We start from the raw sequence: 24,207 nt of genomic DNA, 5'->3' as shown, positions 1-24,207 counted from the left end.
GTCATCTTTTGTTGTTGTTGTTGTTGTTTTAGTTTAGCATTTTACCAAAAATCAAACCCCCCTCGACTACAAATATCCATATGGTCATAAAATCAAAATTATAACTCCATATACTTCTCGATTTAATCCATTTCCATGAAGTGTGTGGAGGGGACTCCGCTGAGTGACTCTTACAGATGGTGGCGGCAAACTACTGGCAGGGAAAACTCGGCAGGGAATGTTTTCCATCCCTAAGATGGTCAGATTTGTGTGGGGGGACACTGACTCTGCATAAATCACACATGGAAGGGAGATACGTGGTGGCTAGACTAGTCTGTGGCCAAAAATGCTGTTCTTTTTGAACTGAAAGGGACAGACCCGTAATAGATCTTGTCCCAGCACAGGGCGTGAATAACACATGACATGAGCACTTTCAGATGAATGAGCTGACTTTCATCATTGGCACAGGTGTTAATGTTGGATCAATGCCAAAACATGCCAGTATTTAAAGCTAAAGTACAGAAAGTCGTCTCCAGTGAGGCACGAGGGTTTAGGATTAATGCTGAATAGGGTCACTGATAAGAACCTAAAATTCCAGTTTTTTTTTTTAATGTGCTCATCTGGCTTCAGCATCCTCAGAAAAAACAACAAGAAAAGGCAGCAATTTGTTATTTTTATGTTCATCATGCCTTCTTCTTAACTGTGCTGAACCTATGGAGAGGGAAGGCAGAAAGCATGTCCAGGCATCAAAGGCCATTTTGAAAAATACCCCAATCTGTTTAAATGCTGGGCCCAATTTACAGCCTTTCACTCACTTTATCATCGTCTTTATCAAAGGGCAAAAACATGCTGCTTATCTCCACCCAAGAGATGGTGGAGCTTATACATGCCTTGCTTATAAAAGCATTAACAAAACTGGGGGAAAAAAAACAAAACCATCTGACTTGGCCTTTTCAGAACATTTTGAAAGGTAAAATAATGAAATAAGTTCACCTTCACAGCCAAGTTTATTCCCTTGCGTTGAGGGTTCAGTCGTGCCCAGTTGTGTGCAATGTTTCCAGAACTGTAGTGGAGCTTTTGAATATGCACTCTTCCATAAAACTGTTTGGAACGATGAAGAAACTGTGGAGAACCCACATAGACATAGGAAGAACTGGTACTTGGTGTTACTTTTGCAAAGACTGCACAGCAGTGGTTGGGTGACTGATACAAAACAATTGAGAGACATATGACAAAAGATTACTTTGATTTAGAAGACTTTGAAGATTAGAAAAACTCATAAATGGAACCTAATTGCTGATAAGTATTCAAAACCTGCCCAGCAATAAAAGGTATATGTTTAATCTACAGCGAAAGAAGATTCAGAAGATGCAGTGGTAGATCGATGTATGTGACAGACATGTACCTAAAACCAACAATACGTGCACAGTTGGGTAATGCAAACAATAAACCAAAGTCCTTAAAAGCCACATAGTGACTGAGTGCAGAGAATTTGGTTGTTGCCAACACTTGGAAAGCGTTCTCAAATTGTCACCCTGGTCCCTCTGTTTGCACGTTGCTTGCACATGTGTATGAACGCTCTGCACAGTTATGCAAGCACACTAAAGAGTGTTTATTCATCTCGTGGAAACAAACTTTTGATATATCAAAGGCACCAGGGATCTGGAGAGGGAGATCTCCAAGCATTTTACACTGGAATTTCTTTCAGACGCAATTACTTATTTCCATAATCAGTGGTGACATTTTTAGGGTTTATTGGATTGCAGAAGGCATTCGGTAGTATTTATAAGAAAATCAATATGAGCACAGGGGACTACAGCGATGAGTCAAATTCTCAGTCCTCCTCCACAAAGCTGTTAGTTATAAGATCAAAAGTTCATCTTGGCAACTGCACCTTTTTATTTAAAAGAAAAGAAAGGAAAATAACCTGTTATTCTGGGCGGAAACTGGATTGATGCAATGTCCAGTCATACACAAGGAGGTTATTTATGGCTACACTTTATGTGCCACCGCAGTGAACTGTACGTGTGCAGAACGTGCTAGGGCCAGTTAATGTCACGGCATAAGGTCGAGGCCATGTGGTGAGGGAGAGGAAAAAATGAAGAGGAGGAGAAGAAACTGATTTCTACTGCAGCTCATTTTCCTGAGATATTTCACGTGAATACTGACAGCAGTTGTGCTGCAGAAGACAAAAGGAAATGAACCATGGATGCTGCAGCCAAAGACAACACACAGTGTGAGAAAGTCTCTCCACACTCACAGTTTGGAGCAGAGAGAGGGAAAGAGAGACAGGGGGAGAGAGAATCTCAATCTGAACTATCAAAAAATTGCCTTGGAATACGTTAGAAACACACATCTGAGAAAACTTGTTGTTTTGTGATGGGAATTTAGGTCTGGGCAGCTTGTAATTATGAGGGACAAGTGAATCAAGTAAATCACAGCTTTTTGTGGAACACATGTTGCCAGGGGAATACTTCATTCAACTGAGCAAAAGCTCTCAGAATCACACAACACACACTAAATTATATAAAAGAATGTTTATCCGAGCACTGCTGCAGTTTCGGCTTCTCAAGTTCACCCATTTCAGGCCGGAGCAGCGAACGCTGCCTCAGACCAAGACCGCAGTCAAATGCAGGCAATGGCAAACAAATTATAGGTAATTAAAGGAATGGTTGTGACTGAAAGGTGGTGGCAGCATGGGGATGTAGGGATGGGGAGGTGATAGCTTCCCAACACCCTCTCACTGCTGATTGGGAGCAGAAGGCGGCTCTGCCCTGCAGGCCTCCACAGTGCTCCCACACTGGATGGTGTTGACAAGAAACACGGCTGGTGGTTTCTCAAGAGGCAACAATGTGATGCGTGCGCGCGTGTGTGTGTGTGTGTGTGTGTGTGTGTGTGTGTGTGGATTGATGGTTTTTAGCACATGTATCTTAGCAAATCTATTCAAAATGCCATTGAAATTGTTACTGTTTGACATGCTGCTCATTTTCTTGCGTAATGGCAAGTTGACAGATATTCGCCTGTAAAAAAAACAAAAAAACAGGGATATTTTACAGTTCTGTAATGAATCAGAAAAATAAATACATGTATTCTGAGTTGTCTTGGTTTTTGCAGAGTAGGAAAATTTTATGGCATAGTGGTTTCAGCTTAAATTTTTTATATGTACCTTTTACATTTAGTACATTAAAAGCATTAAAAGAGATATAAATGAAAAAAGACATTAGAAGCATCAAAATAGGTAAACAAATCAAACAAAAGGATTATTATATTAAAAAGTGGGTAATCGTTTCAGTGGGATGTTCTGTGGTAAGACACTAAAAGCTTGGGTTAAGCGATATTGGGGATTTTGGTATTGATCCAATTGCCAATACCAACACTGATACTTTTTACTTGCGATGTTATGAAGATTGAATAAATGAGTGATTTTGCCGTAGTCAACACCTCTCCAGCGAGGCGCAAAACAGATGCCCGAGCCACCTCACCTGGCTCCTCTCGATGTGGAGGAGCGGCTCTACTGCAAGCTCCTCCCGGATGACCGAGCTTCTCACCCTGCCCCTGAGGGTGCACCAAGTCACGCTATGGAGGAAATTCATTTCGGCCGCTTTGTATCCGCAATCTCATGCCTTTCGGTTCCTTTTGCCGCACCAATCCACCTGTTGATCTCGCGCTTCATCTTTCCCTCACTCGTGAACAAGACCCCTACACACTGAAACTCCACCACCTTTGGCAGGGGTCTTCCACCGACCCAGAGAGGGCAAACCACTTTTTTCCGGTTGAGAACCATGGCCTCGGACTTGGAGGTGCAGATTTTCATCAAACTGAAATAGAATTCTGACCATCCATTTGCCTTGAACACAACTCTGTCTTTAATGTTAAATTATTTTTGTCCTTCACCATAGCGTAGTAAATGTGCAGGTCACAACTTGCCCACCCAAGATGTTTTAGAGTTGTTAGATTGTGTATTTGATGAGGGAGGGAGAACTATACAGTCTGTTCCATTCACAACCATGTTGTTCACTGAGCAGCTCATATTCCTGCCCCTTGGTTCTCAAAACAATATGATATCATATGATTATAATTAAAGGGAATGTACCTACTCATATCGCCATGTAGATTTTGTTAATAGGTGAATTTTCCAACATGTTGCGCTATCCCTTTAAGGGATGAAGCAACACTTAGAAATACAAAAGGACATTTGTGTACACAAAGAAATCTAAATTTGACCCAGGTTGAAACTTCCATGTTTGTGCCACAGCTTAGAACGGAAATCTAAACACTGGTTCTTCTGGGTTCTTCGTGTTTTCAGCAGCCAGTTTAGTAGAGGGTGAGATCAGGGAGTTTTACTAGGGCGTATACACCAGGCAAAAACACACAGCGCCAGATGCCAATAAATTCTAGATACTGGGCTTCCAAGTTGGCGAATGCGCACTCACTGTACATACTTCCTTAGAAATGCGATGGCCCACATCAATAGTTTCTTGGCGTCACAACTAATAAGATGTCTCTGACTCTCACCAACACACCCAAAACCACTTTGATTTCGCCATCATCTGTGTTCCTCACAATCAGGTCACTTGTTTTTCAAAACCAATCTCAAGCTCAACTCAGTGAGTGAGAGAGGCAAGGGTTCAAGTTGACCAGGGAGAGGCTGCTTTACTGTCAAAACAATCCACTCAAACAACAGTGGCCCTTTCTCCCCACACAGTACTGCCTCATTCCACAACCCCAAGACCTTCTATGTTTTTCTTCACTCTTGTCTATCTCTCTCTCTCTCCAAACACCTCTGACCATTCACGGAAACAAGTGATCTTAATTGCAGGCAAAGAGCACCAATCACTCACCAGTCCTTGGTGACAGGGATATTCAAATACGGGATATCAAGACGACGATGCCTTCAGCATTCAGTTCCTCTGCACCTTCTTCTTGAAATACACTCCACTCTGAACTAAAAATATCCAAACTTATTTCATTTCTGCTGCCAAAGTCGCTAACTAAAATCAGCACAGCCAAACAAGTACCAGAGCAACAACACAAATCAGTTTTAAAAACGTTATAAAGACACTAGCAGATATCTTGAGTTTGGTGTCAGAACTGCCATCCTGTCTTTTCTTGGAGTTCATGCAGGAAAAAAAAACCCCACTATATCAGCAAAAATAAATGCATATAGATAAAAAATTTGATCCATTTGTTCCATTCAGCAAGGCACAGCTTTTCCAGTGAGCCAACAGGTACATGAGCAGCAGCTGATAATCTTGCCAAAAACCGACGCTCATAAAATGCATTTTTATTCATGTAGGTCCAGCTCAAACTGTTGTCAGTGGACCTTGAACCTGACAAGCTGCTCTGGGAGACTGAGGAGAACAAACAAGAAGCTTTGGTTACTTTCCAAATGGTATAGTTTTCTTTTTGCTACAGCATACGGGACACAGGACAGTGCCTGCGCAGTGTGTCACTACTTTGACATTATTCAATCATCTGTCACAGTCAGTGTCTCAGCTACCGTATAATGTTAAATAGACATGTAAATCGTACAAAAACCTAGTACATGTTTACACTCTTCTTTTTGTCATTGCACTTCAACGTCAAGGTGACAAATCTATGAGTGGTTAATAGTTTAGAACTTCTGAAATCAATGCCTGCTTTTCTGACATAGTGCAAAAGTCCTGTTCCAGTGTTTACAAAAGTATTTGTCTGTGTAATCAGTCCTTGGTCTTTCATCTGTTGAAGATAGGTTTGATTTAAGACATTATATACGTATATCAGCTTTTGTTTAGTCTGTTTAAACTCACAAAACAGTTTTAAATTAAATTTTTTCACTGCCTGATTGCACCGTTTTTAAAACTCAGAGGGTTCACTGCACCGAATGGTTTTACAAGCAGTTCATCTGTCAAATGGCTTATTTTACATCGTATACATTTATTTTTTCATATTGCCAGCTGTTTTTTGGAGTGATGGGAAGTCCAGGCAGTTGGCTGTGACAAAACAATCCATTAAACTCCCAGCAGAGGCTTCCCAATGTTAAATTAATCTTGTTTGACATTTCTTCACACTGCAACTTCACTTAAATGAAAGACCCCAGTGTTTTCTCTGCCACCACACTATGATAGGGAGGTATGGGAGAACATTTCTTTAGAGCTTTGACATCAGCCTTTCGAATTGCAAGCAAAGGCTTTAGACAGTTTTTAAGGGTTCAGTTAAGTTCTATTAAAAAAGAAGGCAGGGGGGGAGGGGCAAATGGGAAAGGTCTCAGAATGGAAAAAAGTGGCAGCCTCCTAAATTGGCACAATGATTGTTAGCTTATAGGCCATAGTCTGTAAGAAAGAGATATAGGATTGAATTGACATTGAATAGCCTTGTGTGGCTGAGCTCCTAGCGCTGTCTAAAGGTCTGTTGAAGCAAAGACCATTTTGGCAAGGTGTTCAGGAGTCAGTGCAGTGTTGTCAGTCATGCCAGAGAGGCCTTGTGGCATTCAATGCTTTCCAGGGTAGGAAAGCAACAGTGTATAGTTCTAAAGAAAATGTAGCTGGCGGGCAGACATCTATTTAAGATGGCATCAGCAATAATGGAGGTACGTGAACCTGAATGTCAAGAAAAAAAACAATAAATAAGAATAAGTGTTGAAGCAGTCTGGTGGAACAACAAAAACACAATGTTTGGCTTCTGTCTCAGCCTTCTGCACATGCAAAGTTATACTTTATGTGTCATGCAACAGCTATCTTAATGGAAAACATAAAATACCAATGGCCAAAGCGCGTAAGTGAAAGACCAGCATGAATTTGAGCAGCTCAGGTGGCGTTTGGAAATGCATGAGAAGAAAATGAGAGCAGTCAGCGAAGAAGCAAAAACAACAAAAAGCTTATTCTGGAAACCCAAGTTGTAGATTACAGTGTCAGGAAGTGTCTCTTGGTTTAAGAGTGATAGCGTAGTTGAGAGGAAAGACCATGCATGCTCTGTGTTTGCTGGGTGTGGCTGCAGTCTTGGATCTGCCTGTGTGTGAAAACTGTCACTACACTGGACAAAATTCCTGCAACTTACAGTATGCACAGTGTCAATACTGACATGAAATCTAAGCGTCATAGGACTTAAACATCATATTCACATGAGACTTTCGATTATTACTTGAGTCCGATGTAAAAAGCTTTTTTCTTCTTCTTCTACCCACTTGATCTAATCAGCTGTAAAACTAGTTCTTGACAGTTTTATGGCAGATTTGAAGTGCACCGATTGACTTGATGTTCAAAATACAATGGTTTTTGTTGAAATATATAATACTCTTTGTTTTTCTTGAAGCCAACAAATATTTCGTCATTCTTCACGAAGCTGTAGCAACATGCAATCTGAACATAATTTCCCACATCCAGTTAGTTTTGGCTGTTGCACATAAAATAGGTAGGATGAAGTTAAAACGTTAGAAATGTTTTCCCTGGCTGCCATCGGTACCTGCAGGCCTGTGTGTTGCGAGAAAATGAATGTCCTGGATTAATAACAGGTGTCCAACATGCAAACTATTATTGAGTCATAAAGTCGTTATATTGCAAAATACAAAGTATATTCCAGGCAAAGCAATTTGTATGTCTTGGACAAGCGCTTTGATTCTCTATAATTACTATTTAATAGTTTACACTCATACTGCATAAATGTGTGACTTACAGTACCTGCACTAAAAGACTCATTCGGACCGCAGACTTCCACAGAACCTGACGTCTGCTGGAACCTTTGCTTTTCCCCTCACTCTCCTTGCTCATGATACCAGTGAAACAGTTAAATAAATAAATAAATAAATAAATAAATAAATAAATAAAACCCCAGGCTGAAGGTGCTGAGTTTGGCTTGGTGCGTTGCACCCATCCCCCCCCCACCCGCTCATACTTTATTGTATCGCGAGAACGTGATGAAGAAAAGGAAAAACAGTGGGTTTTTTTGGAGGAGGAGGGAGGGGGAGGGAGGGGGAGAGAAAGTTGAGAGTAGCGCGGATGAGGACAGGCTCCGCTGCTGCAGAGGGGCAGAGATACAGAGTTTGGCCATTCTCATCCTCTGGAATGCATCAGCTCCTTTAACTTATCTGCGCAAAGTTGAGACACGGCCGGTTGCGCACGAGCACGCTCCGCCAGGCGACGATGCGCGTGTGATTGGAGCAGCTTCTCTTTTTTTTTTACCCCCCCAAAAAAGGGTTTGTTTTGTTAGTTTAGTTTAGTTTCTTTCCTCGCTCGGTGACTTCTCCGCATTTGCGCGTTGTGAACATTTTTTTTTTCTCATCATTAACCTGCGAGGAAGATCGACGGGGCTCCTCTGTTCGGGTCTGAGGCGAATCTCCTGCTCGGGAGACAAGGTAAAGTCACGCAATTTTGCGCTTTCACTCTCTTAAGCAAACAACAATTTTTTTAATCCCCCCCCCTTTGCAACTTATTTAAAACATGGGCACAGTGATACGATACGCGCATCTAATATCGCGGAGTGTTTTTCTCGTGTGTGTCACAGCAGCCTCTTAGTTTTGCTTTAAAAAAAAAAAAAAAAAAAAAAAAAAATCCTTCTCCAACTGTTTTGCAGCTTTGACTCCAGACCGCAGAGGTCGATCGACGGCCGCAGGGGGGACTTTTATTTTTCTTTGCTCGAGAAAAGCTTCTCTCGTACCTTGAGTTGCGCACTTGAGAGTTGGGGGACATGTCGGGGAGCGAGCGTGGAGGAGGAGGAGGAGGAGGAGGAGGAAGAAGAAGAGGAGGAAGAGGACGGCGGCCGCTGCAGTTGGCCGTGGCTCTGCTCTTCTTGCTGTGTGTCCAGCTCGGAAACTTCGCAGAGGTCGCGGACACCGGAGACGCCGAGCCGCTGACCAAGCCCACCGACTCGCGGGGCAGCAGCAGGGCCAAGAGGAGGGGAGGGACGGAAGTCCTCAGAGGGTAATGTGACTATAATAATCCCCCCCCCATTAGTCCAATTTGTTGACAGTTTCTTCCCCCTCTCTTTTATTGTCCTCGTGCATCTCCTCCCTCCTCTCCTCTCCGCTGAGAGTCTTTCTTGAAGAGGCTCCAGTTTGGGCCCCAACCAGAACAGGTGTCCAGGTGACTCCTCTCACCCACCACAGGCAGACGGTTCTCGAAGGTCACGCACGCAAGCTTGCGGCATTAGTCTGCGATGGGAAGTTTTGGAAGGAGCGTTTCTGTAATGAAGTACTGGCAGGAATATCACATTCCTGCCGGCTCCGACAATAAATTGCAAGCAAACAAAGGAGGCCATTTGTCGTGTGGGGAGCTGTGAGTGAGTGAGAGAGAGAGAGAGAAAGAGAGAGAGGGAAAAAGAGAGGTAGAAGGAAACGGTGGAAGGGCTCAATCCTCCCTCTGGCCAACAAACACCACACCCCTAGTTGGTGGATAAATCACATCTGCAGCTGTACACAGTGGGTCACTGCCGAGGAAGAGCTTGGGTGCAAAGAGGAGAGTGGGAGGAAGAGGAGGGAGAAGGAGAGGAAGGCAGAGGGGACTGCTGAAAAGAGAGAAAATGACCAGCGATGACAGTAAACAGCTGATCAGAGTGACTGATCAGCTGTTTAGTACGTCGAGAGCTCCTCATGGTGTTTTTATTTAACTTGATTTGATCCACAAGAATGTTGAATTCTGCATGATTTATGCACTTTGAATCATAACTAAGTTTAACAGTAGCTTCAATTCAATGAATAATAATTGTTTGTTGACTTGCAGATCTGTACTCGATCTGTAGGGGGCAGAATTGGTGGACTTTAACTGCTGCCAGACTAATTTTCTTTTTTTGCAGGTGCATCAGTCAAGGATTTTCATCCAGACAGTATTTTTTTTAATCTAATTGTTAACTAAGCATCACACATTGTTGCACAGGCAAGTGCAAACACCCCAACAGTTTGCAATGAGGATGACTTACAGCAAGGAATATGTTGTTAATATGCAACGTGGCAGTTTGTCCCTTGTCCAGTGAAAAATAAAGGCCTTTTGATTTTGGTTTAAGTCAGAACCCAGATTGATTCTGTAGCATAAGACAAGAGGAATTAAAACAGTGTGACGGGCTAAAAAGTACAAACAATGTAATTGCAGCAACAGAGATAAATTAGACTCTTGTTTTACATACATTCAACGTTGTAATAACTGCAACATGTCTATGTAATGCAAAAGGATAAAGAGAGTGTGAACCTTTGTTCCCAACTCACAGTTTGCTCACAATGAAGACATTTTGCGCCCGGTTGGTGGTTGCAAGGACACAGTCGGCCTTTTTTCTTTTTGCTTTGAAGAAAGGTTGAAATTGACCCAAAGTCTGAACTGAATCTTTTCTGGCAGAAATAATTTGCACTTCTAAACTCAGACATCTGGTTCCCTGCATGGGTGCCATTGAGCAACTGGTTTTTAGTGATAACTGCAGTGATTTCTGTGTTGACAGTGTGTTGTGTCGGGATATAGAAAACTCAAATGAAATGATTTTTATAATTTGTGAATGAGTAGTTTTTCTGTAAAGAGGTGAAGCACCAGTGTTGTTAAACCCTGTTGAACGCCAACAATCGGCGGCGATGAACTTCCGTCAGTTTCATCTTTGGAATGACGAGATTTGTGTGCGGTGGATCATTGACGACCTGTCGTTTCTCCTCCAGACCAAATGTCTGTGGAACAAGGAACAATGCCTACTGCTGCCCAGGCTGGAAGACTCTCACCGGGGGAAACCAGTGCATTGTTCGTGAGTATCATCATCCCTCCGGTGCCGCCGTTAATTTGAATCATGCACGCCTCGAAGCTCTTCATCACCATCACCTGCAGACATCCAGCACATTGCTGCTTTTATTGGAACATTCCAGCCGCAGCATATCATATCCAATCTTGGGCTCCAAGTGAGAATGTGTTATATCCTCAGCAAGTTTCTGTTCTAATGGAAGAAAAAAGGGAACGCCAGCTCAGGCAGAGTGCATTTTTATTTAATCGTCCGCATAACCACATTCATTCTGAGTATGCAACTTTGTTTTTCACAATTAATAATGTGCACTCCACATGCCTTCATGCCCCGTTCAGATTCAGCTGTCTGCTCCTTCCTCTGGCCTCTACAAGCCACACAGACTCTAGCTGTGTTCCCAATACTGTGATTCCCTCTGTATACTGCAGTGCCAAACTCCTCTGTGCCGTTCACCTCGATGCAGTATATAGCACTGTGTGGTGCACTCTACTCAACATGGATAGAATTGTCTCAGACCGCATGCTGCAATTTCACACTCACTGGAAATGACTTTTTTTTCAAGTTGTCTCTCCTTCTCCTTCTTTTACCACGTTTTCGGAGACTGGAGATTTTTAAACCAAAGACCCATCGCAACATTAATGTCTTATTAAAATGTGCCACCGTGTCTAAGAGTATGCCATTAAGCACGCTAGTGGATCTTATGGGCGGTGAAGATTGTAACGGCGTCAATTTTATGCCTCGCTCACTGAGTGCGAGCCGTGCAAATACGCACGTTTATGCGCTAAAAAGTGTTCGTTGCAGACAAATAAGTACCGGTAACTGAAAACACACCATGCCATTGAGTTTCAGCAGTGTTGGTTGGAGATGAATTTCTCATTTCTCTCATGAAAAGTTGCCAATTGTTGTTACGTGATGGCAGAGAGGAATGGCCACATCATCGGTCACACTGGTGCTCGTGTGTGAGAGCAAGACGTAGACGTTGCTTAAGGACGGCACAGAGCACTCAGACTAACACACTGGATGTCAGAGGTGCTTATTAGAGACAATACTGATTGACTGCATTGACAGAGCACAGACTAAGTGAATGACACTGTGTCAAAAATTGCTAAAAGGTTTTTATGCTCTCATGAGATGGTTTTCAGACGTGTCCATCTAGAGATTTATTGCAAAAGTGTCATGGAAACACTTTTTGTTTTGGCATTTACACGTCAGTGGACGTGTAAAATATGGCTTTTATTTTGTTAAAAACTGTAATGGAAACAGCTAGTGAAATTGTGTCACGCTAAAATAATCTTCTGAAACTTGTTGACGTTGTTTATTCATTTTGTTCCATTTCCTTTGTTACTCTGGCATCGACTTCTTCCTCCGGTTTTCCTCTCTTTTTGTATCCCCACTTCTCTCTCTCTCTCACTCTCTCTCTCTCTCTCTCTCTCTCTCTCTCTCGCTCTCTCTCTCTCTCACACGCAAACACATACACACATTTTGGTTCCCTCTCTTCCTCTCTCTTCCCCTGCGCAGACAGGAAGGTCTGAGGGGCTGCAGAGTTGTGTGATTGCAGTCTGGCCGGTGTGCTGGCCGGATGCCTGTTGCCGCTCTAATGACATTGTTTAGCAGTGGGGTTCAGGGAGTTGGGGTCAGGGGCTGGACTCTACCTGATGGGAGCTGGGACAGGGGGACCGTGCCAACAACAGCCTGTGGGAAAGAGAAAAAAAAAAAAACTCAAAACACACACTGGTACAAATTCACTGCAACAAAAAAAAAAAGAAACAACAAAATAGCTTGAAGTCGTTGCCAAGTTGGCCGATTCCACTTGACAATGATGAAAGTAGAATGAAAGGCTTGGCCTGGACTTTGGTGTGCTTGAGTTTGGAAATATTTTGAGGCAAAATTTTGTGTGCAGCTAAGACCATGGCCGAGCTCAAACCAGATTGGAGCTGAAAATCAAAACCTGCAGCTGGCAGGCTTGACAAGCAGCAGACACATAACATGGATTTTTTTTTTTTCTCACAAGCAAAAAAAAAGAAAATCCTGGCAGGAGTCGACAACGTCGGCCTGTTTTATCTTCTACCTGACAGAGCACGTTTTTGTGTTGTTTGACCGAGCCTCGTTTTCCTCTTTTCAGCAATCTGCCGGAGTTCGTGTGGAGATGGTTTCTGCTCCAGGCCCAACATGTGCACCTGTCCCAACGGCCAGATCGCCACATCCTGCGGATCCAAGTCAGGTCGTTAAACAGAACCAGCTTTTTCCTGGGAACTCAACCCCTTGGGTGCTCACGTTTAATCCGTTTGATGGATTATACAGTGCCGTCTGCATACATATGGACAGCTTAACTTAAAAATTTAACAATGAATTGACAATAAGTGAATGACAGAAGAAAGTATTTTTTAATTCAGGCTTTCCTGTTATTTGCAACAGTGTAATTCTCATGATAATCATGTGGAGAAAATATTAGACGACCTCCAAGTTTTCTCAGAAGGCCCCAAGCAACTGATATGTGTTGCAATCACGTTTTGCTGTGCATGTGCGCATGCACGCGCGTGTGTGTGTGTGTGTGTGTGTGTGTGTGTGTGTGTTCTGGAAGACATCCCAAATCAACATCTCTTCAGTGTTTCTCTCTTGCAGCTCGCAGCGTTCCAACCCAGTGCACTCATCTATTTGCACACAATAAATTTCTAGGAAATTATATCCGACCATGACTTTCAAGACACAGGATTCAAGGGCGTCTATGTTCCCGACAAATTCAACTGAGTGTGTGTGTGTGTACTATGAATTTAATGGTGAGTGTGTTTTGTTGTCACAACAGTCCAGAACTGTAACATTCGGTGTATGAACGGAGGGACCTGTGCGGAGGACAGCTGCCAGTGCCAGAAAGGCTACATTGGAAATCACTGCGGACAACGTAAGAAAAAAGATCACTAGACATCATTGGACATTGAAATGTTTATCTTAGATGTACATGTCAAATGTGCAACAACGCAGATTATCAGATTATATTGATTCGTAAGTACCCCTGGTCTTGATTATATTGGATTTCATTCACATAAACTGAAGGGTTTGATAACATTGTTTCTTATTTGTGCCACATAACACAGATACGATTTTGTTGCTCTTCTTCTTTCAATCATTTCCATTCATTCCTTTACCAGAAGATCTTATTATTGAACATATCATTAAAGTTATCTCCAACAAACTTCAATAGGAACAGGTCTGTTTAAACATCTGTGATTAATTTCCACTTGTTTGGCTTTATTTATTTTGCCCAAGTTTTGCCTTTTGCAGATGTTGTTGCCTTTGGACTTGTGGATCATTATTATTATTTTTATTTTTTTTAAGGTTCAATAGTCCATTTATTTGGAATGTAACATTTGTGGGCCTTCTGTACCAGTAATTTTATTATCGCTCCATTGTTGATATGCCATTATGTCTCTAAATTAAAATAAGGCAATGCGTGTCACACGTATCGCACACTCAAAGTACCTTGAGGTTCCAACCCATAGGTCTGACCACTGTATGTAAAGAGACTGGTTATAGACGTAACTGCTAGATTTTCTTACTAACTATGCGGATATTGATAACTTACACAAGTCAATTCTGACTCTCCCGGCTTTGCATTGTGTGTGGTTTTTGCTCACTTTGCTCACTATAGGAAGTTTTTCGCTTGAAAGTTTAAACTGTTTGCTTGGTTGTGGTTGGTCTGTTTTAACGTCAACCCATATTTTGGTCTATATGATTTCTCCTGTAGCCGTGTCATGGTTTTCCCACATCTCTGCAATCAGTTTGACCACCGCGCTGTTGTCATAGCCATTGTAAATGGTGGTCAAAATTACAACCGCAAGACAGTCTCTGTATAAACCAGGAAATATCAAATTGACAGTCGTCTCAATATACAGAGTTGTGTCATTGTTTGTGCATTCTCTGTCTTTCTCTCTTCCAGCTGTTTGTGAGAATGGCTGTCTCAACGGAGGCCGATGCGTGGCTCCCAACAGATGTGTTTGCACTTACGGCTTCACCGGCGCTCAGTGCGAGAGAGGTAATTCCTTGCATTTCCCTCAGTCACTTTACATCACACACTCTCACTGTCACCGCTGAAGCACTTTTCGGTGCTTCGTGACTTCACACTGCATGGCGGTTGCTGTTGCCGAAGTCGGCTTAGTCATGCCGTTTGCCCGGGGAATGCGGTTTGTTTTGGAACATTTACCCAAGCAGTTGGAGTTCAGAAATTACCATTTTTTTCCACATCTGCTCTTAAATGATACTCGGGGGAGCCTAGTTTTTTCCTGTTTGTTAGCCGAAAGACCTCCCAACCTCCCACAGTTGTTATTTGGTAAATGCAACTTGTAAGTTGCAAACCGAGGGCAGCTTCCTCTGTGTTTGTGATTAAACTGTGCATATATGGATTCTTTGGAGGGTTTGCTGGGGGCCTGGGGCAGCCACGGTCCACACAGGTCACATAAATGACCCTGTAAAGCTAATATTTGGATGGGAAACAGAGCCCCTTATTAATAATATCTCTTTTTACGGTGCTCTGGTTCCAAGGCCTGTTAGTGGGGTCTGGCAGCTCCTCTCACTTGGTTTACTTGAGTCTTCTCCAACCTTGAAACAAGACACTTTGCTATCTTGGCGGGCGAACGCTAGGTCTTATCAAACCTAGAGCAAACCTCTGCACGTTGGAATCGTTGTTTCTGCTCATCCCTGCGGAAGGATGACTTCAAATTTACAAGACTGTCAAGAAATGTGATTTATAATGCTGGGATTCCACTACGTGTGTGTGTGTGTGTGTGTGTGTGTGTGTGTGTGTGTGTGTGTGTGTGTGTGTGTGTGTGTGTGTGTTCCCAGCTATGGCAACTCTGCGTGTTAGCTCCGCGTGCCAGCGGTCGTCGACATCCAATGGCGGCGTTTTTGTAGTTTGAAGGACAACAGAAGTCCTGAGAACAGCAGAGGCTTGTGCTAATTGCTGGTTCCTATTTTTAATGAATACTAATGACTGTTTTTCTTGGTTAAACACGGTGGTGTGTGATACGCTGTGAAGACCGAGTTTCTCTTGTATTAAAACTGGATGCTTTGGATTTTGTCTCTTGGCTCGGGTTCTTATCCCTTTTGATCTGTTCTGTGGTGAATTGCTAAATTTTTCTCCAGCATTTGGCAAGATGCTGCTCTACACACAATATATTTGTGTATATGATGTTGAGATACGTCCCTTCTTGCGGACGGAAATTTCTTCAAAATGTTTTACTGCCCAGAAGATTGCTGAAAAAATGCGACTCGCTAGTATCCACCGTGATGTCATCAGCAATTTACGGCCTTGCAATTTCTCAAGAGAGGACGGCAAAGTAGGCCACTAAATGCACTCGCGTCTTTTTGTCAAGCGACTTTCCCCTGGAAATTCCTCGGCTATGATCAGCCACATCCCAGAGGAGCTCCCCCTTTACGTTCACGTAATGACGAATTGCACGTATCATGAAAATATGTTGACACAAGTGTGCGGCCCAGGCTCTACTCTCCTTGTATTGCAATTTACAGAACTAAGCCCTGTCAAGTCTTGATGTTATCACATTAGCGAGAACTCGGGGTTTTCCGCAAACACGTGATCTGCAGTCAAGGGAGGAGGCGGAGGGAGACACTGCCCTCAGGATGTGAACAGGCCCTGCTGCTATTGCGGCGCAACGTGAGCACATCGTTACTGTTTGAGCTGTATCCTGCAGAAGTGACTGATGATCGGCTGACCAGTGGTCCCACCATCCGTCACAGCTGACTGCAGGGGAAGAGCACTCTGGTTCATCAACGCGCTCCTTGTTGCTCGCAAATATGATTTAGATTGGAATGTGGAATCGACGGAACCCAGCTGGACTACAACTGATCGCACATAGGCCTCTTTTTTTCTTGTTTTTTCTTGTTTCGCTACGTAGCAATGAAGTCAGCCATTCTATGTGGAAACTGCTATCTTGACTCGCTAACGGTGGTGAGAAACCCTTCCCAAACATGGCAACTCATTAGATATTAGATCGAACTTGTGTTTTAGTCGAGACCACGCCAACCGAGACCAAGACATTATCAAGACTAGGGAGTATCAAGATCGAGACAAGACCCAGTTAAAATGCCTCCAAGACCGAGACCCTTAAAAAGACCAATCTCCAGTACTACAGCACTTGATAGAACCAATTGTATGTGGGAGTTGGTCTGATGAGAGATGAGAAAGAAGAGAAATATGCTCATGGGTCAGTGAGAAAAGCCCCACCCATACACAGTAAGGCCTTATGATGCGTCCAAGGCAATCAATCTGCAAGCCTATGCAGACGTGCATGCACACAGCAAACCATACGTCTGTTAACAAGAAGTGTTTGTGAGATGGGTGGACGTGGAAAGCGCGTAGAAAAGATTGAAAAGCTTTGACCCACTTATCCGGCTGACCTCCACCCTTCGCGCAGCGGCTTTTGTCGCGCCCAAACTTAGCAGTTGTTAAGGAAGTCCGACCTCCATTGTGTTCCCAAAGTATCCTCTGCATAGAAAAGAAATCAAACGGGAATCAACGTCATAAGGAGCCAGCCGCAGCTAAATAAAGTGGCTCGTTCCAAAGAAGCGGGTCCTTGAAGTGTGTTTGCTGAAGTGGAGCTGCGAGGCACAAACAAAAGAAAACTAAAATTCTGGTGCCGTCTCATTTGAGAGTTTGGAAGAATGGCTCAGACAATGGCAGAGAGTTTGTGTGTGTGTGTGTGTGTGTGTGTGTGTGTGTGTGTGTGTGTGTGTGTTCGTGTTCTAGCGTGTTTGAGAAGGAACACGTGCAATTGGTCCCAGATGTGTGAGACCTGGGTGGATCCCCAGCTGCATGCAGTTCACAGTGAGACAGATAGATGACAGATGAAATGACGCCACTTTCACCCTACAGCTGTTCGCCTCTCCCTGTTTACCCCAGCTGACTGTTAAAGTGCCGTTTAAGTGTTCGCTTTGTTCCATGACAGATTTTGCGTGTTTTGTGCTCACTACCTGCCACAAACACGGTGCTCTGCAGCCCCTTGAATTGGACACATTATTGTGTGCACGGCGGCTTAAGTCATATATATAATGCTGTATTATTATTGTCATCTATGAATTTTCAGATTTAATGTTGCGTATTATTGTCTCTTGAATATGATGCGAAATTTTAGTCATTTCTTTCAGGCATGAAGAGAAAAATAAGTTTTACTGGTTGAATTGAAGTTGCGTGCCAGCTTAAATATAAAAGTCACTTTTGTTGTTTCAGTTTGTTGTTTGTCAAATGCAGAGCAAGGACATTTTTGTATTAAAAAAAATTTGAGGAAGATTTCTGAGATGTGATCCGATAAATTTCGTTAAAACACTGAACATGATACTTTATAGGGAAGCCCATAGTGGTCATGCATTCAAGCATCCCCCCCCCCTCTGTTTATTCTTTAGATACTACAGATACAAAAAAAAAAAAAACGGTTGTTGTTTATTCAAAGTGGTGGAGGTAGAATATCATTCTTTGGGTGAACTTGCCACAATCCGGCTCAGGATAGAATCAGGGCATTGCTGTTCCAAAACACCTGGTAAGGGTGAACTATGACCCTGGGAATAAACATTTGACTACATTCTTCTTCACTTAACGCTGAGGTTGTCAGAGTCTTTGCCAGAGACCTCATATACTTTGTATGTGTATATTTCTTGATGACCGGACTGTTTTGCAAAAGTTCACCCTTGGCAACGATCACAGTTAGCACAGGTAATTAGTCTTTATCCTTTCAATAGCAACTGTACACTCATGCATCCAAATATTTTTATGAGTGGAACTTTGAGGAAACGTCCAAAGTTATTTACCAGCTATGTTTTTTGTTTTTTTTTTGAACACAACTATTCAATCTCTGAGGGAGCCAGAGCGTGTGGGAGTGAGACAGAGGAGAGATGACCCAGTTCTGTTTCACATAGTGCTGGTGCCAGAGGCGGTGAGACCGTGGAGGCTGTGGTGCACGTGATAGGTCTGGGCTGGGCCCCGGTCCACATGGGAAACGCACAATGTCTCGTTTGTTTTAAACGTCTGCAGTGTTGGAAGCCGTCTCTCTCTTTCCTTTCGCTGTCTGTCGTCTCCTGAGAAATGTGGAAATGATTTTGCCGTTGGATCTCGCTCAGATTCTTTTGGGAGGGATGACTTTTACCGTCTCCCTTCCCCTTCTTTTCCAATGTCTGCTTCTCCATCTATCAATCCGTCATCTGATAACATTGTGACCCCTTTTGTCGAATCCAGGGAGAGTTTGCAACTAAGGAGTGGCACTTTTGCAGAGGATGAAGTGAGGCGATAGATTCACGCAAAGCAGTATGATCAAGGGACTTGGGATTAAAGCAGATTTAAAGGGCGGAGATATAACGAGTCTCGATGAAAGTCTTTCTTCACACTTCTTCACGCTGACATCATGTTTATCATAAAGCATTTTCTTTTCATTCTCGCCAAGTGTAACCGGTGTGGGAATCACCCACTGTGTTCTATAGACACACCCTGTCAGTCAGCCTCCCCTGGCCTTTGGGGTGATGACCTATCCCCTACATAATGTCTTAGACCTACTTGAGAAAAATGTAAAAAGCACCACACAGAATGTAAAATGGTGACAAAGAACAGGAAGCCTCTTAAAAATCCTATGTACTTCTTATTACTTTCCTCAGCTCCCCACACACCTTTAAAGGCTTTTCCAGACCTTTTCTCACTCTCTCTCTCACACACCACACACACACACACCACACCACACACTAGCCACCTCAGAGCCAGACTGATTAAAATACCAGGAAGAGACAGTGCAGTTTTTATGGAGTGTACTACAATCCACTTTGTGCTGCTCTCATGACACACAACATGAGTGAGTTGTCCATGTCGTACAAACTCATCTCGTTCCCCGCTGTCAGTCTGAAACACTTTCATTATGTTGGCCAGCAGAGTTCTGGTTTTGAACCTCATCCACGGTTGCTCAGATGACTTCCCAAAATAGTGGTTTTTGTTTGCCTACTTTCTGTGTGTAAATGGCAATTAAAATGCTGTTTTGGTTCCTATTTGTAAAGTGAAGTTTCCACAAGAGCTGAGTGCTGCCTTCTTGCCATTGCAGACTACCGCACTGGACCGTGCTTCGCCTCAGTCAACAACCAGATGTGTCAGGGCCAGCTCACAGGTATCGTGTGCACAAAGACGCTGTGCTGTGCGACAGTGGGCCGGGCGTGGGGTCACCCCTGTGAGATGTGCCCGGCTCAGCCGCATCCCTGTCGGCGAGGCTTCATCCCAAACCACCGCACTGGGGCTTGCCAAGGTAAAATCTTCCTTTTTTGTCGCTCAGAAACAAGGACTATGTTTACATGCAGGGCTTAATCGAGCTAAGCTCATAATGTGGTTTTCTCGTCTAATTGGACGAGCTCTTGTCTTGAATTTCTTTGTGCCAGGGTCACACGCTAGCGCGGGGGTGTGGCACATGCCCACATGCACTGTCCAGTTAAACTCCCGACTAAAGCTTATCCATGATGGAGAAATGCATTCTCTGGTTGTCTCAATCGGAATTCTCTGATTCCAATCGGAGTTCTTGAAATCCGATCTGAACTGGACTCAGACAACTGAAGTGCATGTCAACACGTTAGTCCGACTGATCATTATCGGGCGTCGCATAAACGTAGTGAATGTCACTTTTCCTGTTCAGATCGTCTTTTTTGTTTGTTTTTTTTGCTCATTGTGTCCCTCCATTCTCTTCTGAATTGATTCCCGCTCAGTTTTAACTCACTTCTTCCTCCATGTGCGATTGCAACCCTCTCCTTCCATCATTCCCGTCACTCTATCCATCATCTGCTCTCCAGAGGATTAGTTCTAATTGGGTTAAATTGGGGTGGGTGGCAGTGCCTCCCACTTGTGTATGGAATGCCCACCGTCACCCGCTGTGGCAGGACTGTCAGAGTCAGTAACACGGGTCAGTGGCGGTGCCACGTGGGAGAGCTCATTTCTGGCAAGACGGCTCTCCGACTGTCTGCTCCAGACCCAACAACATTAGGACCTCTGCAGGGGAGGCAGAGCCACGCCAGAACTCAAGCACTGTGGGACTGCTCTGGGTTGCACCCTTGTCAGGGTTTCCAGGGTTTTTCAAGATATTCTCCTGCATGACATTAAGGATAACCACAAATGTTGTCTGAAAAAGTCACAGTCTCAACTCCTAACTCGATTTTGAGTTTGAACCAACCATTTTTCGATGCCCTTCCCTTCTTGTGCTTCTTCTTTCTTCGGGCTCAAGTTGGCTTTGATTGCAACTTGCAGCCTGCAGGAGACATTCCACTCTGTCCCTGCTGCTCCTTTTCCTCCTCACTTTGTTGATTGCATGAAATTCTGAGTGGTAGGTTGGGAATTATTGTCCTCTTTGCGTGTGCAGATGTGGATGAGTGCCAGGCCATCCCTGGTCTTTGTCAAGGAGGAAACTGTCTCAACACTGTGGGATCCTTTGAATGTAAATGTCCCGCTGGGCACAAGTTCAACGAGATCTCGCAGAAATGTGAAGGTAGGGGTTAAGCTCACAGCCATCCCGTTTCGACCGTAAATGTTAATGTTTGCTCGAATGAAAGGGCGTACTTTTTCTCCGAACGTACTACTTAACCTTGTAAAAATGAAGTTAAAAGCCACTTGTATCTAGTTGTGGTTACTTTCGACCCAGTAGCAGTTCTCTGATTAGGACTTTATGAGTGCGGCCACACACGAGCCTTCTTAGCTGTTTCCTGGACAAATGTTTAATTAAATTGCGGCACTTTTGCACCAGTCTTACTTCTGTACCCTTGTCAAGAATTTGACAAACAACAAAAATCCTTTCTGAAAATTATTATGACTTAAATATGACAATGTCTGGATCTTGTTTTAACTGACATTTAAAAAGAAAATAAAAAAATCAGTGGTTTTGTGGTCCTAATTTGCAGGGGAAAAATATTTGATATTTCATATTCATACATTTGATTCTATGCCTCGAGATAACTGTGGAAAACATCTGGTCTGCGTAAAGTGTTTTCTGAAATGTTGTCCGTAGTCGTTTGGGCCGACTCTTGAACTCAAAGGGACCACATGTGGCCGTAAATATAATGTGTGTATGCGCATTATGTGTTCCCGTCAGCATCGAAGACAAGCACATTTTCAGTTATGGACCCAGAAAAAAAACAAAACTCTTCTACTCTTGTCTTCCTCTCCTCTCTTTGCTCCACTCTTGTGTAGATTTGGATGAGTGTTCTAACATACCGGGCCTCTGTGGTGTGGGTGAATGCTCCAATACCGTTGGCAGCTACTTCTGCAAGTGTCCTCAGGGATATTACACCTCGTTAGACGGATCCAGGTGTATAGGTGAGTCCTCTGTCATAACTGCTGGCAAACCTCGACCAAAGCCAGAACAATGAACTTTATTGTATTTTCTCACTGTTCCTGTTCCTTTTTAAGATTGAGGGTGGAAAAGAGATCCTGCTTCTAATTCACCCTTTTTTGGTTCCTCTCACTTTGCCTGGGCTGAAGTGCAAAAAGAACTGAGAGCGCTCCAATATTCCAGCTGACAGAATGTAGGTCAGGACTGGTCCATCCCCTGTTCGTAGCCAAACAAAAATCAGCAGCTGTATATCCTTACCTCCTTTAAATTGAGCAGGCAATCCTATGGGTGAAAAAAACAAACTCCACCTGCATGGTAAATGAAGAACTTGCGCTGATTTTGTCTGTATTGACACTAAAATCAAATGAGTCAAAAACAAGTTGTAGCTCATTTCAGCTCAGGTTAAGACAAATCATACCAGCTTTTATGGGGGAATTTGTCAGTGTGCATTCAGAATGTGTACAAGCGTTCATATCAACAACTGGACACCACAGAGGCAACACATGCTCACAGTTCCCTCTGAAGGATCGGGTGTTCCTGGGCTAGGGATACCTCCCTGTCCCCATCCAAACCACTCCCCACACCCAAAGGGCCCAAATGTGTTTCCTACAACTCAAACTCGACACTCGCCTGACATCTGGTCAGCTTAACCAAGGGATCAGGAGTGCACTATGTCAGTTTCTCTGTGTGAATGAGCTGGGGGACAGGGCGGGAATAATAGCATGATATATTCATGTAAGTGGAGAATTTAAGTGATGTAAGTGTCAGTAATGCTGCATGCATGCCAGAAAGTTCTAGATGGAGGACAGGAAAGTGAACAGGCCATGACTAAATGGAGTGACTTCCTTATTCTAAATGATGTCATGTCTCCATCATCCATTATCACTCAACGATAGAGCCCCTTTTAGCATTTTATTTTAATACGCATTGCTTTGAAGAGTTTACACTGTTTTATATTATGATTTTTCAGATTCTCGTGGTGGCTACTGCTATGCAAGTGTGTTGAATGGACGCTGTGCCAACCAGAACTCACAGCTGATGACCAAAATGCAATGCTGCTGTGATAGTGGACGCTGCTGGTCTGAAGGCTCTGCTCCTGAATTGTGCCCCATTCGTGGATCAGGTGGGCTTCCTTTCTCATCTTATGGGTCTTGTGCATCGCTTCAAATTTCAAATCAAAGTATCAAATATTGATTTTTGTTTGTATTCATTCATTCATTCATTCATTCATGTGACCACTGTAGAGGACTACCAGAAACTATGCATCCAAATAACAGACGGGACTGGCGGAGGGCCGATACCTGGCCGAGTCCCAGGGAGTCCTGACATACCTTCCATCTACCCACTGCCATATCCTGTTCAACCTATTCCTGGCCAAAGGCCCATAGTTCCTGGTCATATTCCTATTCAGGTTCCACCTGGCCACATACCAGGACAAACCCAAATCCTAATCCCAGGCCAGTATCCTGTGGCGCCTCCTCTACGAGGTTGGTTTTGGTTTTTGTGTCTCTTCAGTTTTTCTCTGAATTTTACACACACAAATGTTTCAGAATAGTTCCATCATGATGTATATTATCAGATACTGTTATGGCACCTTGTTCAGCTTGGCATTGTTATAAAGATACCCAAAGTATTCCAAATGTACAAAACAATGTTATATATAAAAGCATGCACAGTGTGCAGACCAGACGTTGGCTAGAATCAAATGAGCCATCTGCAAAAAATCATTTTTCGATGATGGTTGGACGAAGTTAATACATTCTGAAATTTTAAACAAATCAGAGAAGTTTTTTTTTCTTTCTTTTTTCTTTTTCTGCATTGCTGAGAATTGTGCCATCAGACCTTCCAGGTTCTTGATCAGTGAAAATAGTGTGTGGCCTCTTATTCAGGGAGTTTCTTTATGCACACAAAAACACAGTCAAATGAAAAGAGAATTATTTGTATCAAAAACATGATGTTCTTAGATCCACAGATCCAAACTCGGAATATAACAACCAACATGTGCCAGGCGATCCGCAACCTCTGCGTGAACGGCAGATGTATCCCCCTGCCTGGTGGTCAATATCGCTGCGAGTGCAACATGGGCTTCAAGCTGGATATACGAGGAGAGTGTATCGGTATGTGCCTGAGGGAGTGAGGAGAGATTCCTGAAAATGTAACTGGCGCAGTAAGAAGGTGAAAAGGGTTTATCAGCTTCTTTGCT

At 43.4% G+C, this 24,207-nt stretch overlaps 1 protein-coding gene across 1 annotated transcript in view; it reads left to right on the top strand.

Annotated features, from left to right (window-relative positions):
- The first annotated feature begins 8,680 nt into the window (after window positions 1-8,680).
- Window positions 8,681-24,207, top strand: part of fbn1 (fibrillin 1) — a 54,160-nt gene continuing 38,633 nt past the window's right edge. Inside the window, exons 1-11 of the mRNA XM_076048727.1 lie at window positions 8,681-8,873; window positions 10,586-10,668; window positions 12,782-12,880; window positions 13,463-13,558; window positions 14,594-14,689; window positions 19,743-19,940; window positions 21,039-21,164; window positions 21,863-21,988; window positions 22,975-23,127; window positions 23,249-23,491; window positions 23,969-24,121. Of these exons, the coding sequence (XP_075904842.1) occupies window positions 12,829-12,880; window positions 13,463-13,558; window positions 14,594-14,689; window positions 19,743-19,940; window positions 21,039-21,164; window positions 21,863-21,988; window positions 22,975-23,127; window positions 23,249-23,491; window positions 23,969-24,121 (1,243 nt within the window). The 5' untranslated portion in view covers window positions 8,681-8,873; window positions 10,586-10,668; window positions 12,782-12,828. The remainder of the gene's footprint in view (window positions 8,874-10,585; window positions 10,669-12,781; window positions 12,881-13,462; window positions 13,559-14,593; window positions 14,690-19,742; window positions 19,941-21,038; window positions 21,165-21,862; window positions 21,989-22,974; window positions 23,128-23,248; window positions 23,492-23,968; window positions 24,122-24,207) is intronic.

Source organism: Nelusetta ayraudi, unplaced genomic scaffold, assembly GCF_046127955.1.
Source record: "Nelusetta ayraudi isolate G7.1 ecotype Tasmania unplaced genomic scaffold, CSIRO-AGI_Nayr_v1 ptg000005l, whole genome shotgun sequence".
Lineage (NCBI taxonomy): Eukaryota > Metazoa > Chordata > Actinopteri > Tetraodontiformes > Monacanthidae > Nelusetta > Nelusetta ayraudi.
This window is presented reverse-complemented; position numbering and strand designations above follow the sequence as displayed.